Raw genomic sequence first — 16,496 nt, forward strand, 5'->3', positions numbered from 1 at the left:
AATGGCTCAGGTGTTCTTTCCCTGGTTTTTATATTAGATGCTTGTTTAAATGTTGGACTTAAGTTAAAGTAGGCAGATATTTTTTTTATTTTTAGAAAATATACCCAAGCAGAATCTCCTAAATAAACTCACTTTCCTGAGTCCCACTACCAAACATTAAAGTTATCTTGGGGGCCGGGGGGTTAGAGTAGTCTTAAAGCCTTTGAAATGCCCACAAATTCATTCACCTGAGGCTTATTAGAAATAAACTTGAAAATACAGTGACTGTTGTAAGACTCCCACACAGGAACACACTTCACTTGCTCTTACTAAGCTGTGCATTAAAAATAATTTATGGAAGAGTGTAGAACATAGAGACATCTTGGCTGAGAACATAAACACTTGACCAAAGTAAGACCATGATTCCAATTACTTACCTTAGCAGTGGCTTTCTTTATAGGTGCATGTTCGATTAGCTTCATCTTCAGATGGACAGATGATTTCATTCACAGCAGGGACCTTGCCAACTTGCCCATATAATTCTTTTGAAAAGCAGCTAGGAGACCAGGGTGACCTAGCCTTGCCCTGTAGCTTCCCTCTTAGACGGATAGTCTAGGTCTAGGAGCTGACTGAGAGTAGAAAAAACAACATTCCCCTTCAATACACTGTGAAGTTGGGGCCAGCAATTGCGCACCTAATTTATTAGGTGCCAGAGGACACTGTCATTGAAATTGTAGACAATTGTTCCAATGGAATAAAGGAATTTCAAGGACCTGGGGAACAGTCCTACCTTCTTCTCATATCTCATCCAAAACAAATTGACAAATGAAATCACAAAATCTTTTTCTTAAAAAACATTTCATTAAAATACAGTTTAAGTCTTAAATGACTACTTTGTTAAAAATAAGACAATACTTTAAACATCTCTGTTGGGGTAAAAGCAACTCTTGATCTTGAAATATACCATTCAAATACCTTATAATCAAAAACTAAACTGTTGAATTAAAATTAAAAAACAAAGACTTTACCTTTTCAAGTGTTTTCCCTTCCAACTGCATCAGTCTCATGTTAGGACAATTCAGGAATTATGTGAAGCAAAGTGTTAAAAGTAAATAAACTCCCTTTGTTTGTCTGTTTGCAGTGAACAGACAAACTCACATTACTGTGGCACTGTAGAACCCCACATTACTGAAACATCCACAAATGTTTTATAGAAAACCAGACAGCTGAGTCATTATACTATTCCCTGCACAGATGTTACTATACATAATTGATAGTTCTTTTATTATTTTCAAGGATTCTCTGCCCCCCAAATAATTTATTTGTCACATTAAAATTTGTCTAGCAAGGTCTGTTGTTCATCCCTACGACCTCAGCACTGTAGAATCTGAGGTGGACGATCAGGTTTGAAGCTGATTTGAGCAACTTAACAAGTCCCTGTCACAAAAAGGGGGTGGAAAATTAAGAAAGAAATGAACATTTTTGAGATAGGGTTTGACTCTGAAGCTTAGGCTAGCCTGAAACACTCAGGGACAGTGACTCCTGCCTCAATCTCCCAAGTGCTAAAATTACAGGTATGTTTTACAATCAGCTCAAGACCATATCATAAAGAGGCTGACAATGTAGTTTAGTGTTAGAATGATCTAGCATGTATAAAGCCTTGGGTGCCTCAGTACCACTGGGAGTGAAAGAAAAAAAAATGCTTACAACTTGCAATAATTTGTATAAAATTATTTCTGAATACTATTAGTATAGCAAACTATACAAACATCTGAAGGGTATTGAGAAATACTGAGGATAATGAAGTAATTACAAAAGCAAAATGATTTCAATACAATTCTCTTTAAAATGACATAATAAACTACTCCAGTGATAAAACTGAATACAGAAGTACTTAATTTTCAAATACAAATCACTATAAAAAATAAACCTTTAATAAATTATAAGCAAAACCTGGATACCAATTATTGTCATACATCAGTTATATCTTTTGAAAACTACAAAAATTAAAGAATGCATTGTCTTTCACTCAATAAAGCTAAGCTGTTCTGTCCTAGTTGACTGTGCCAGTGTGTTTACGCACATGAGTGGTGTTGCCTGATTCTTTCTTATCTGAAGGAAATACATGATTCATATAAAAGTGTTACTGTACATTTCCTAACTAAAGCTAATTGGATGGGCTATAGTTTATTGGAGCAGCTCAATCTAAGACAAACCAATTTTTTATAAAATCAATTTTAACTGGCCAGAGTCTAAGACAGTGACTCTCAATCTTAATAGAGTTCATCATGTTATGATAACCCCCAACCATAAAATTATTTTCTGTGCTCATGGATAAGACAGGGAAGTCAGGAAGGAATGTTAAACATGCAGGGTTGTCTCCTCAAAAAAGAGATGTATAACTGTCTTCAGCCCAGAAAACTGGACATAGATGTTGTTAATCTATGCCTGGTGATCTGTACTATCTGTAGAGCCAGGTGTCAGCTGATTCCACAAAGGTTTTACATTTATCTCAGTCATTCTTCATAGACCGTTATCTTGAGCATTGTTTCTTAGTCAATAGAGCCCATTGTTAAGGTCATACGTACTTTATAAAGAGTTTCAATGTAAACATATCTTAAGCTTTCTTGTACACATGGGATAGAGTTAATTATCATCAGGAACCTTTTTCCTCCCAAATTGTCCTGTGCTTAAATATGACTAAAATAAACTGTCCAGTGTCTACCTCTAGAAGTTAGAACCAAGCCCAGCACTGAGTCCTGTAGAACAGGATTTCCTTCTTGCCTCATGTGGAACACTACTCTCCTAGCCATAGTGCTTGCAGAGAGCCCCTCAACTAAGCACCTAATCTTTTCAAAAAAAACTTGACAATACTGCCCCAATACCAATCTAGATCAAAGTGGACTTTTAAAAAGTGGTCTTTGAGGGCTGTCGTATGAACTTTGGTTCGGTGGGTAAAGTTGCTTGCTGCCAAATCTGACCACCAGAGTTTAATCCCCAGGACCCACATAATGGAAGGTAAGAATCAACTTCTGGAGTAGATGCAATAAAAATGTTTAATAAAATAAATATAACATTGTGTCCTGTGTGGAAACTATAAATAACTATAAATAAATTATAAGATATAAATTTAAACTATAAGATCTTATATAAGTCTATATATAAGATAACTATGGAAACTATAAATAAACTAGCAACAGCAGTATACAGCTACCAGAACATGCCAAGATCATGCCTTTAAAAAATTGGAGCCATCTTTTCCTGCAGAGGAAAAAAGTCACTGGCTGCCTTGAGAGACTGCTGAACCCAGGCATCCTGAAATTTCATCTGGTCATTTGTGTTTATGGAAACCTTTGAAACCAAACCAGTTCAAAAGGAAGTTCAGTGAAGCCTGAGTAATAAGTAATCCTTCACTCCAGCTTCCCATGTCCAATAAACTGAGGAGCTGCTCTGGGCCATGGACCTGTTCATGTAGTGATAACATAATTTAATGGACATACATTAGGGACACTTTTACTCAAAGAACAAATATGATTTAGGACTCAAGACACAAGTTTGTACAACACACACACACACACACACACACACACACACACACTCTTGCATTTCTACATTGTATATCAGATATGCTCGCCCTCTTATTTATGAGAGTTCATCTTGATCCAAGCACATATATGTAAGAAAACCTTCAAAGTGTAGCTTAACACACATACAGCTCAGCAATACTATTGAAGAAAGGAGCTGATGAGAAGGCTGTGGACTCCCCAGATAAAGAACAGCACTGGATTTTAGGCACTTGTTTTCTCCATGCTAAATTATAAAGATGGTGAGATACCAACACAAAATCTAATGACCCATTTTCCTTGATCTCTATTTTGATACACACATAGATAACCGTATACACAACTAAATATGAAACTGTTTCAAAAGAAACTTTTTACAGCTCGCAAATGTTCTAATTATCTAATTGAAAGAAAGTAACAATATATTAACATTTAAAAAACTTAAAGAATCAAGATACAAGTATGACAGGAAGAAAAAAATATCATATCCTCTAAGTGGGTACCAAAACCAAATTATGTTTTTAAAAAGAAGAAAAGTAGATGAATGAACACCCAATCAACTTTGATTACTTAACTTTATACCAGTTGCTATTTTATGTAAAATGAAACAATTTCCTAGTTCTAGCTACTCTTTATATAAGATATTGAACAATAAGTAGTATTTCATACCTGTTCTGATTAGTTTGTTAACTTTACACAAGCTAGGGTCTTCTGGAAAGAGGGAACATGAGGAAAAAAATGTCTCCATCAGAGTGGCTTGTAGACAAGTCTGTGGGGGCATTTCCTTGATTTATGATTGATGTGTGCAGGCCCAGACTACTACTGTGGACAATGCTATCCCTACGCTGGTGGTCCAGGGTTGCAAAAAGGCAGAAAGGGTTGGGGATTTAGCTCAGTGGTAGAGCCCTTGCCTAGCAATAAGAAAGAAGGCTGAGCAAGCCATAGGGAACAAGTTAGTAAGAAGTGGCCTCTGGGGCCTGCTCTTTAGTTCCTGTCTCCGGGTTCCTGCTTTTGAGGTCTTGCCCTGACTACCTTCAGTAATGGACCGTAAGCTATAAGAAGAAATATATCCTTTCCTTCTCAGATTGTTTGTGGTCATGCTGTTTATCACAATAATAGAAACCTAACTATAATACCACCTGCCTAAGAAGTAAAATAAAATTGCTTCAATTATCTTCTTTAAAATGAATTAACATAAAGATGTTTCAAAAATAAGCTGTAAAACTTCAGCAACTATGATAAACACCTGGTTAATGATTTTAAGTAGAACAGCAAAAACATTCAATGTCACAGGGAAGCATTAAGATTATTCTTCGCTGAATGCTATGGATCATGTTAGGAATTATTTTTAAAACCTGCATAACAGTAACAAAAATTCAAAAACAAGCAGAAAAATTTTAATCATTTTTCAATTATGTGAAAACATTTTTTTGAGACATGAGAGAGAGAAAAGGGCTGATGAGGTGTACCACAGGATGCCTGTCATGTTTGTGAGGACCTGAGTTTGTGTCCCTCATAACCATGTAAAAAGCCTGGCATGGCAGCATGCACTTGGCTGAATTGATGAACTTCAACTTGGGTGAGAGACCCTGTCTAAAACATACAAATGAAGAGTGATCAATGAAAGTGATCCCTGGACACCAATCTCTGGGCTCCACACATACACACGTGTGCATACCTTCATGTCCATACCCACTCTCAAACACACACATACACACACACACCATTAAATAAATAACAAATGAGACATCTAATAGCCTTCAAACTGATTTGTTATACTATACAAAATGAAAATCACTGAAATCATAGCATTCTTCACTGTTACCCAGACCACGTCTCATCAACAAACGTGAACAGATTTGCCTAGTGACTCAAGTCTTCCTTAAGCCTGTTGAATAATGACCAGAAATTGAACCTTCATGTATCAACAGATGAAATGTACTAACAAATAATATGCAATAGACCTTAATGAAGATTTTTTAAGCCTTTATCAATATTACTTTTATACGTTCTAAGTTAAAATATATTCAAAAACTTCTTACGGGCAGATTAAGTCTCAATATTAAAATATTTTATAAGAAACTAAACATTTTAAAAACAGCAATAACTAAATAAAAATTAATCTTGCCCACATCTCAGAACCCAGCAACCACATTAGTCATTAGACAGGAGAAAATAACCAAGACATAAACAGATGGTTAAGTTTAATATCAATTTCTTATTAAATAACTTGAGCTAATAATTTTGATTTCTGCTAAATGTGTTGCAATAGGCAACTGAAAATAACTGAGAGTATGAACTAGGTGTTAATTATCCCTAAAGAAAAGTTATGCAGGGGCTGGAAAGATGGTTCAGAAATTTGGTCTACTTGTTCTAACAGAGAACCATGGGTGGACTTACAGAGCCCACATGGCACGTCTCAAATTGTCTAAAACTCCAGTGCAAGGGATCAGAGGCCCTCTCCTGAACTCTGTATACACCAGACATGTATGTGGTTATATTCAGACATGTAGGCAAAACATTCATATAGATAAAATAAATCTATTAAAGAAAAAAGTTGCTCAGAAAAATGATAATTTACCTGGTCAACTTAAATCTATTATATGTATTATAGAAAAAAATAACCTGAGCACCTCAATCCCTCAATCCTGCCTGACGTGCTTAACTATCCAGTTGCAATCACACCTCTGTTGCACAAAGCCTCTGCTAGACTGGAGGCGCTGAGGAATTGCTGTGGGGCTTGTTTTGTTTTCTTCAACCAGTCCCCAAGCTTTGTTCACACTAGAATAGATACAAATCCACAACAGAGAAGATGAAAAAAAATGGAGGGGAACTGGAGGAGGAAGAGAGCAAAAGGGCAGAAAAGAAGATACACTCTTTGGAGGGTACTCAAAGTGTCCTTGGATTCTGGAACTCTCCTCTACTAGGTTTGTGCTCTTGACATGAACCTTGAGTAGTGCCCCAGATCCCCCTAGAGTTTTTCACACTGGCATTTACAGCCAGGGCTAGGGATGAGTGGGAGACCCCTGCTAAAAAGCCAAGTCTGAAGTCTGGGTCAGTTTTTACACTGAAACCTTGCTGTATAATGACTCTGTTCTATGCCTATGCTTCCTATCCGCTTAAAGGCTTTCCCTATTGGAAACTACAACACACTATACAGAAATAGAACACACGGAAGCCCTACATATAGTATGCTATTTCAATTCGTAAGATCTATTTCAAATTCAGCCATAGGAGCCCTTGTTCCACAAAACTGTCTGGGCAGAATTTCCTCACAATTATACCCCAAATCTTCACTTTCACTTGCTTTCACCAAGGACCTATGCAATACATCTTGGAAAGAGAAGCCAGGGTAAAGGTAAACAATTCCATAAAACAATTTCCCAAAACACGATCCCACATGACACATACAGGTGTATTTATACGGTAATTTCTACTAAATTTATTATGAAGTAAGGAGGGACCTTTGTATGCTGTGCATATAAGTTATAGACAAACAGAAAACATACTGTTGAAACTACCAACCAAAAAGACTTAAACCAGCTACAGAAAAGTACTGTGAACACAAATATCTTGTTTTGTATCCAAAAGTTAACTATATGATATTTAATAAATGAAAGATCAGTAACCACATATTTATCTATAATTTAATAAAAATCACAAAGTAACTTATTTCCTCACTGTATAGCAGAGATTTCTACTGTATTCATTTAGCCAGGATTGACAATCTGATGCTGTTCAAGAATAGACATACTACACATATTCATTAATTGCTCTCATACCAAAACTACAGGTATGAATACTTACTTATCAAAGCTATCACTATTTTTGATGAAGCTCTCCAGTTTTTCCTTGGCATACTCCACCACATCTGAATGAAGTTCAATCCCATGATTTATTCCAAAAGGACCTGTAATTATATAAGCATTTTTACAAAAATATTAATGATGTGCCCCAGAATTCTAATTTCTGTGCACTTACCTATCAATAGCATTTTAAAAAGGCAAGAAATATGCCAACAGCTACTACCTGGATTTACAGTTGAATGGAAACCTGTTCACATCACCTATTTCTATGAAGAGGAAGGAATGAGCACAGTAGCAAGAGATTACAAGGCTAAAGCCTCCACGTCTCCAAAGGCAGTTTTTTGCAGAATACCATGATCAAAACGATCACATATCCCCAGGTAAGGTTCAGTGGAGTCACTTTGCCATTCTGAAATTGGAACCAGCCCTTGTCCTCGTCAGCACTCTGCACCTCCAGCCCTCTGTTTACTACCTTGCTTACCGACTCAGAATGCCCTTCAAGTTACTATGGAGACCAAGCTAGTCTCCAACTTGTGTTTTTCCTGCCTTAGCTTCCTAAGTAGCAAGAGGAAATATGTATCACCATATCCGGCTGAGGTATCTTTACCATCAGCTTCACTTTATTCAAAATCTGGTGGTTCTCAGTCACATGGCTAAGAGTTCCAGCAAACTTCATGCTTTTCACACCACACTTATTTTAATACATGATGATGGCTGGAAAGACGTCCCATGAAAAAGGCTTGGGGAGAGAGCTTACTCAGTGCTTCCTGTAGCTGGCAGATGGTTCTTGCTCACTGAGATCTAGGACTCAGTATTTTCTAACATTACTACTCCACAGCCTGGGTGCCCACTCTCCTCACAAAGGCAATACACGATTGCAGTTGACAATCAAGTTCTTTGTCAACTAAAATGGAGCCCAATCGGTTTTGAGCTCTACATTCTTTTACTGTAATCTGCAAAGGCTTCCTAAGAAAGCTGTGTTTTCTTATTATTCTAACTTTAGAGAGAGAGTCTCTCTAGCCCCAATTATCGCTGACCTTAGAGAGTCTCCTGCCTCTGACTCTGGAGTGCTAGTACTAAAGATGTACGCTACTATGGCAACTTTACTAATTTTCCTTAGAGAATCTGTAACTGGGGCTGGAGAGATGGCTCAGTGGTTAAGAGCACCGACTGCTCTTCTAGAGGTCCTGAGTTCAATTCCCAGCAACCACATGGTGGCTCACAACCATCTGTAATGGGATCTGATGCCACCTTCTGGTGTGTCTGAATATATGAAATAAGTAAATAAATATTTTAAAAAGAAAAAAAAAAAAAGAGAATCTGTAACTGAAGGAGTCCTCTAGTGTCTGTTACAATACAATATACTTGTCTTTGTTAACCACAAGTACTTTAAGAAAAAGTCAACTACAAATGAACAAATTTAGATGTTCAAGTAGTACAAAATAAGTATTTGATATTTGCATTATGGAATGCAGAATGACTTCAAGCGTTAGTCCTATCACCACCTCTCCAGTCACAGGATTAAAGGCAACAGTCGCAGGCTGGCTAACCTGAAATGATATGTTTTTACAAATGAGCAAACTGAGGCACTCCTAAGCACTTCCTCTGTTTACTTACTTATAAATGGGTAAGCTTTCATCTGAAAACTGAAACCTCAGTTTAACATTCCTTAAAATTCCTAATACTTTAAACATTAAAACTGAAGATTTAAAAAAAAAAAAAAAAAAAAAAGCACAAAGCAAAACCCTCCTCCCAAAATTAGATGAAAAACTTCAGTTTTCAAAGGAGTTAATATATGTGGGGGAAAGTTCAGCCTAAAAGCACTCAAAAAAAGACAGACAGATAAGGAGGTAATAAATATGCCCAACATATATTCTAGGCATGAAAGGGCTTGTTCAGCCTTATAATAAAATAATAAAATATAATATATAATAAAGTATAACAAAATAATAATGAAAGTATTTGCTTTTATTTTTTTTTTATGTATGAGTACACTGTAGCTATTTTCAGACACACCAAAAGAGGGCACCAGATCCCATTACAGATGGTTGTGAGCCAACATGTGGTTGCTGGGAATTGAACTCAGGACCTTTGGAAAAGCAGTCGGTGCTCTTAACCACAGAGCCATCTCTCTAGTCCAACAGATGTGTATCATTTTTTGTTGTTGTTTTTCGAGACAGCGTTTCTCTATGTAGCCCTGGCTGTCCTGGAACTCACTCTGTAGACCAGGCTGGCCTCGAACTCAGAAATCTGCCTGCCTCTGCCTCCCAAGCGCTGGAATAAAAGGCATGCGCAACCACTGCCTGGTGAAAGTGTTTGCTTTAAAGCTTGTTCAAGTTAAAGCTGCACTGTAGACAGTCACCTATAATTGAAGCTGGTGGAGAGTGAAATACGGGCTGGTGTTTTCCTCCACCACCAGAAAATGGCACCTTTAAATCTGCACCTATCAGTAGATGAAATTGTTTAAAAGTAGTCTTAACTTTGTCCTCCTGGTCTTTTTTACAGATAAAGGAGGGCACATCCATCAGTTACTTCTTTCAACTACCATTTAAAAGTTAAAATTAGAAAGTTAACATCAGCCAGGTGGTGGTGGCACACACCTTTAATCCCAGCACTTGGGAGGCAGAGACAGGCGGATTTCTGAGTTTGAGGCCAGCCTGGTCTACAGAGTGAGTCCCAGGACAGCCAGGGCTACACAGAGAAACGCTGTCTCGAAAAACCAAAAAAAAAAAAAAAAAAAAAAAAAAAGTTAACATCGAGCTGCTATCGCTTGGTAATGCACAGTAAGAAAACACTGCTGCATCACATTAATGTGTACTTCAATTATCCACTAAGATTTTTGTCATACTTTTCCAACATTTTATATAAAAAATAAGACATTTACAAAAATATTGCTTGCATTCTATATTTCCTGTAAGACAAATGCAAAGGTTACGAATCTGAAAATGAGGGTTCCCAATCCTATTTCAAGCTGCCTAACTTACTCAAGATTAGGTCAAAAGGACAAAGACAGTCTGTTCCTTAAAGATGCTTCCATCACTGTCTGGAAGCAAGTTATCAACTTTTAGACATAAGGTTGATATTTCAGAAAATGTCTTTAATTATTTGGAGGGATGGAAAGGGAAGGGGGAAATATTTCCCCCTTCCCTTTCCATCCCTCCAAACCCATCCATGCTCCTGTCCTTCAAATTCATGGCTTTTCCACTAATTGTTGTTACATACATATGTATATGATATGTATATACATATAAATGTATATGTATGTAACAACTATTACATATATATTCCTAAATGCATAAATACAAACTTCCCAGTACGAATGCTTTCAGTGCTGACCATTGGTATTGGATAATCAATTGGTGTTACCCTTCTCTGAGGAAGACTATTTCTCCCACTTTCAGCATTCTTAAAAAAAAAAAATTGTATTTATATTTTATTTTTATTTTATGTGCACTGTGTCAGATACCTAGGAGCTAGAATTATAGACAGCAGTGAGATAACATGTAGGTGCTAGGAACTGAACATAGGTCCTCACGAAGAGCAGCAAGTGTTCTTAACTATTGAGCCATCCCTCCAGACCCATCTTAATGAAAGCTCTTAATGTTTTCCATAGCATCTTAATAAAAAACAGTTAATAATTTCAGGAGTAGAGGGTGGGTGGTCCAGTTGTAACCCCAGCACTCAGTAGACTGAAACAACAAGTCAAGTCTGAAGCCTCAACTACATAGTGAACCTGACACAAAAGATGGGTTTTTTTTCCCTCAGTAATACATTAAAGGGCTATTTTTACACACAATATAAATACAAAAAACACTCTATTCATAGCTAATACAAACATTTGTTTCAAAATGGAATCAGTTACTCGTAAAGCAAGATGCCGATCACTGTCACTTAATAATCAAGAAGTCATTAACACTGAAGAATATTTAAAAGATAAAATATATTACTAAAAGGCAGAATTACCGGACAGGAGGAGCTGTCAGCAGCTAAGAGAGTGTGCTGCTCCTGTAGAGGCCACAGTTTCAATTCCCAGCACCCATGCTGAGCAGCTCTCAGACATCTGTAAGTCAAGCTCAGTAAGATCTGACACCTCTGGCCCTGTGAGCACCTGCATTCTTATATACATACTCAATGGCAGATACAGAGAACATAGCCCCCCCCACCCCCCCACACACACACTTAAAAACAATAATGGTAAAAAATAAAAAGTAGATCTGAAAATAACAATGTTACTATATTAACAGAATGTGCTCTCAACTAAAACACATCAAGCTGTCATTAATATAGGACAGTGCTGATAGTTAAAACTCAAGAAAGAACCACAGGAAAATAAGACACAGGAAACTGTGAAGGCACACCAGCTGCTTCTGAAAATGAACACTGGAAGGCCTATGGTAGGAAATATATCTCGGCATTATACACTATAAAAATGTGTTTTGCCCATAAGCATGCATAACCCATCAATCAAAATCTAACAGACTAGGGCTGTGTAGATGGCAAATAGTAAGTGCTTCCCATGGAAGTGTGGAGAACAAATTCTGAATCTCCAGAACCCATGTAAACCCAGGCTCCTTGGCTTGTCTGTAAACCCAGTGTTCCTACTACAGACTAAAGGCAGCCCGAGAACCCCAGCTCACAGGCCAACTAGTCTGGCTACGTAGCAATAAACAGCAGAGAAATCATGTCTCAAACAAGGTGCAACAATGGTGACCACCACTGGGGATGTCCTCTGACCTCTACAAGCGTGACATAGCATGTTTGTGCCCCGTCCCACCACACCTCCATACTAAATGTTAAAGCCACACATGGGGTTTAACAATGACATCTTCAACTACATAACCTAGTGAAGGTCAACATGGGTTACATAAGAGACCCTATCACAGGAAAAGGGAAATGGAATTGTTTAATTTTTAAAGCAATAGAGAAGTATATCTTTATCACTTAATAATCAAGAAGTCATTAACACTGAAGGAAATATAAAAGATAAAATATATTAATAAAAGGCAGAATTCATGGACAGGAGAGGCAGTCAGCAGCTAGAAGCATGTGCTGCTCCTGTAGAAGACCCAGGGAGAGGATAAAAAGAAAAAACAAAAATAAAACTATGAACAGTTACATTTTTAAAAACATATTATCATATAAATCAAAACCAACAGTACAAGTTGCCAGTAGGGGAAAAAATAAACTACTCCAGAGAAAGTATAAATGTGACTTTGTATTCAATACAACCCATTGTTATTTATTCACATTAACCAAGGCAGATTTTATTAAATAATAAAGGCTTCATTTCTATACTATACAGTTATAGAGAGAAAACACTAACAGGTGATACAACACTTTTAAAACTTTTAAAAAAGAAAATGGGAACAATTTATTAAAATAAATAAGAGTTACTAAGAAATATCTAAGTATTCTATGTATTAGAAATTATTTTTAAGACTAAAGCTCAGTTATGATAAATAACAAAAATAACAAAATTCTAATATAATAAAACTAAAGACTAATTATCTTCCTTTAACAATTGTACCGAGCTCTAACCAGCTCACATATTCATCGGTTACTCAATAATTAAAGTGTACATGTAAAGGTCAGTAATTAGTAGGCAAAATACAGTAACTATTTTCTACTTACAGCAGTGTCCCCTTCATGTGATGCCCCACAATTGGTGCCATATGCTGTAGGTACACAGACATCTATCTGACAGCCATCAAGGAAACCCAAGAGCTTTACACTACACTATGCTGTTGGCATTTTCTATAAAGCTAACTCACAGAACACAACCCATTCTAAAGGACTTCCTAACAGTTAGCTGGAAAAACTGAAGGAAGGAAATGAGCAGACCTGCAACTTCATTTGAAAACATTAAGGCAGAACTCCGCTTGTTCTTCCTTGTGGAGCATCTGAGGATTAGTCCATTACTTCCTGAAGATTGTTTCTTACTCTAAAAGGAATCCTAAGGATCCAGTACTGCTTACTTAAAAGCACTTCATTTGCTGTGAAGTATAAGACAAGTAACAGAACATTATGATGTGCCCATCCCCACTTACAGACCAGGTTAGGGACATAAGGACACTAAAACCCACAGAAGTAGTTCTCAGCCATGCTGGCACATCAGTAACCTGGGAACTTAAAAGCAGGACGAACTGGACCTATTCAAAGCCATCTTGCATGGGTCCCTACTACAGATCGGCCAAAGGCAATCACTTTGGGGTGTGACCTAGTCAGGCTTTAAAGAAATAACACACAAGTAGGGCTCTGCTGCATAAACATAACCTCCTAATTATTATATAAAGTCCAGTCTGGTTTTCTAGATTTCCTAACACGCATGCGCACAAAGGTCTATATAAGTCTGCCTGACCTGTTCTGACTGCAATTTGGGCTAGTCTTGACTTCTCAGCAGTCTTTGGCCTCAGGACAGCATTATAGGCATGCACCACCATGCCCAGCTCAGTCGGAGTGCTTCTTAGTGTTTTGGACCATTCAAATCCCTATTCTCATTTGTAAGGTAATGCGAAGGAAGAGGTAACAACTATTAATATAAAAACATCTGGCTAACCCTAGTATTTACCACAAGGGGGAGTATATGGTTATTTGTTTTTTATGATACCAATATAAAGTCAATTATATTAAATTATATATATTAAAATACTTTTTAACAAATTATATTTATCGTTAAGATAAAACTTTAGGAAGTGTAAGTAAACTTGTAGAGTGTGACAGGTAAAAAATGAATTATAGATTATGTGTCAAAACATAAAGAGCCAGGTTTGATGACAAATGCATTCAATATCAGCACCTGGGAAGTGAAAGCAAGATGACTGGAGTTCAAGATCACTCAGAGCTACCCGATAAGCTCAAGGTCAGCCTAAACAACATGGGCTATATCCCCCCCACCTAAAACAAAACATGGATAGGTGTGTGTGAGATTCTTAGAATTCCTCGCATTCTATCTAACACTTGATTAAAGACAACTACTGCCCAAATTTTCTTAAGTCTCACCATGTAATAGTTTCGTGATTCTGAAAATGAGAAACTTCTCTCTTTTCTACGTTTGGCAAAGTCTCATGAAAAAGTTTTAGATTTTGCCAGTAACATCTTGCAAGGCACCAGACCGTTCTAAGTCTTATGTATTATTCATACTCACTGTAGTTCAGGCTGGCTTTAAACTCTTCAACTTGCTATGTAATTAAGGATTGTCTTAAAGTCACGATCTCCAGCTTCCATCTCACACAAATTTACACAGCTACAGATCTTGATCCAATAAAATTAATTTCCCCAGAACTCATTTTCATTGGCTTTTTCCTGCTTCATCTGAGCCAGAGTCTTACTATGTAGCTCAGGCTGACCTGAGACTTGTAGCTCAGGAAGCCTCTTGTTTTGTACTAGAATTACAGGAACCACTACAATGCCCACCTCACTTTTACTGCACCTGAAGGCTTCCAGGTCCAGAAATACTAACTCGTGCTGAAATATGAATTTATTGAGCAGAATGAAGAAGAGCTAATAGGAGAAGTGCTATGATTCTCTATTGGGTATTCTCAGCAGCTGGCATAGGGTCTAATGTAAATACGTCATAGAAGTATGATAAAGGAAAGAAACTGCAAGTTTTCATCAAAACTACTATCAGGGAATAAGTAAATCTTACAAATAAATACACTAGACTCAAAACTAATTTAATAGAAAAGTCTTCAGACTAGATTACATATTTACTTTTTATCTGTAAGACTATCTTCTTGCTTCAAGCCTACTCTCATCCCTATTAGACATCCATCACATAAATTGTATTTTATTTTTTTAAATATCAAGGTGTCCTTGGGGTTTTACATTACTGTGGAAGTGGGATGGTCATTGGATTAAATGCAAAAAAAAAAAAAGGCAAGTTATTTCAAAGCATGTCTTTTGACATGCTGGGGGTTTGAACCCTGGAAATGAGCTTCTCCACAGCACACGACTAAAGAGGCTGATATTGAAGGCTTTACCTTGCACAGTTTAGAAGAAAACTGTACTTTCAGCAAGAAAGAAAACATGGAACAAAAGAAGAGAATATAATGAAATTTTTGTATTGTGTGGAAAAGAATTGAGGAAAGAATTGATTTGAGGACAGGATAATTTCTGGTGTACCCTGAAGAGTAGGATGTGGATCACATGTGTAAAGATGAAGACCAGGAGTACTCTCCAAAGTCTGTCCAGACATGGGGAGGTTAACCCTGAAGTTGTGGAAATTAATAGATTTTATAAACATTCAATGATGCTGAAACCAAATCAAAACAGAAGAGAGATCCATTCTTCACTATAGGCTAACGCCAAAGGCTTGTCTTTGTTGCCGTTATTTAAGTGAACAAGGCATTTACAAAAGCAATAGAGGAGATCTGGAAATTAGATGCCCAGGAGAGGGGAGGAGTGCTATGAAACACCGTCTTCAGGATAGGCCACAGCAGCAGTAGATGCCTGCACAAGACCTACGCATGACTACTCCTTTCAACATTACCTTACTGATGCAGGAAAGGGATGTGCTCCTGAGAGCCCAACCCTCCCCGATGAGCTATTAGAGTGGAAGGGTTATCATTTTCTTCCGTGGTATAATTACTGGTAAGTTGTTCATACACCAGTAAAGAATCCCTACTGTGTTCACACACAACTTTGTCTGAAACAAAGATAGACAAAGAGGGGAAGACTAATGAAAAGAAGGGATCAGTAAAAGCAGAAGACAGGGCAGTGAAAGGGTGAATATGATTGCAATAGACTACATGAAACAATCTCTTATGTGCACGCACGTGCACACACACACACACACACACACACACACACACGCTTCCTAGACTAGAATAGGCTGACTCTGTCAGAAGGCAGACTCAAAACAGAATGTGATGACCAGTTTCAGAAAAAAATAAACCCTCCCCGCAAACATGGATGTGAATTACAATTAACTCTTGCACTGCTTGATGCATTCTGCCCGACATTCAGCACAACCTAAAGACGACTGTGCCACAAGGAAAGAAACAATCGTACACTGTGAGCTTTGATATTACAAGACTGGTTCACGAATTCTCTCACATGTAGGGAAACATGCAAAAAGACAGTAATTTTCTAAAAGTACTCTATTCTTTTAGTAGTTATGTTCTGTACAGTCCAGTGTGTGTGTGTGTGT

The 16,496-nt window shown here is 37.3% G+C and overlaps 1 protein-coding gene across 5 annotated transcripts in view; it reads right to left on the reverse strand.

Moving 5' to 3' along the window:
• The window catches only part of Pcmtd1 (protein-L-isoaspartate (D-aspartate) O-methyltransferase domain containing 1), a 71,816-nt gene that overhangs the window by 16,167 nt on the left and 39,153 nt on the right, over positions 1-16,496 (reverse strand). For 3 of the 5 annotated variants that reach the window (XM_076924415.1, XM_076924413.1, XM_076924414.1), the window contains one exon: positions 7,350-7,452. Coding sequence is in view for 3 of the 5 variants with exons in the window: in XM_076924413.1 (XP_076780528.1) it covers positions 7,350-7,452 (103 nt within the window). In the remaining 2 variants the exon portion in view is untranslated. Of the gene's footprint in view, positions 1-416; positions 609-7,349; positions 7,453-16,496 lie in introns of those variants that run through there. The other 2 variants (XM_076924416.1, XM_076924417.1) reach the window with 2 other exon arrangements.

Source organism: Arvicanthis niloticus, chromosome 25 (genome assembly GCF_011762505.2).
Source record: "Arvicanthis niloticus isolate mArvNil1 chromosome 25, mArvNil1.pat.X, whole genome shotgun sequence".
Classification (NCBI taxonomy): domain Eukaryota; kingdom Metazoa; phylum Chordata; class Mammalia; order Rodentia; family Muridae; genus Arvicanthis; species Arvicanthis niloticus.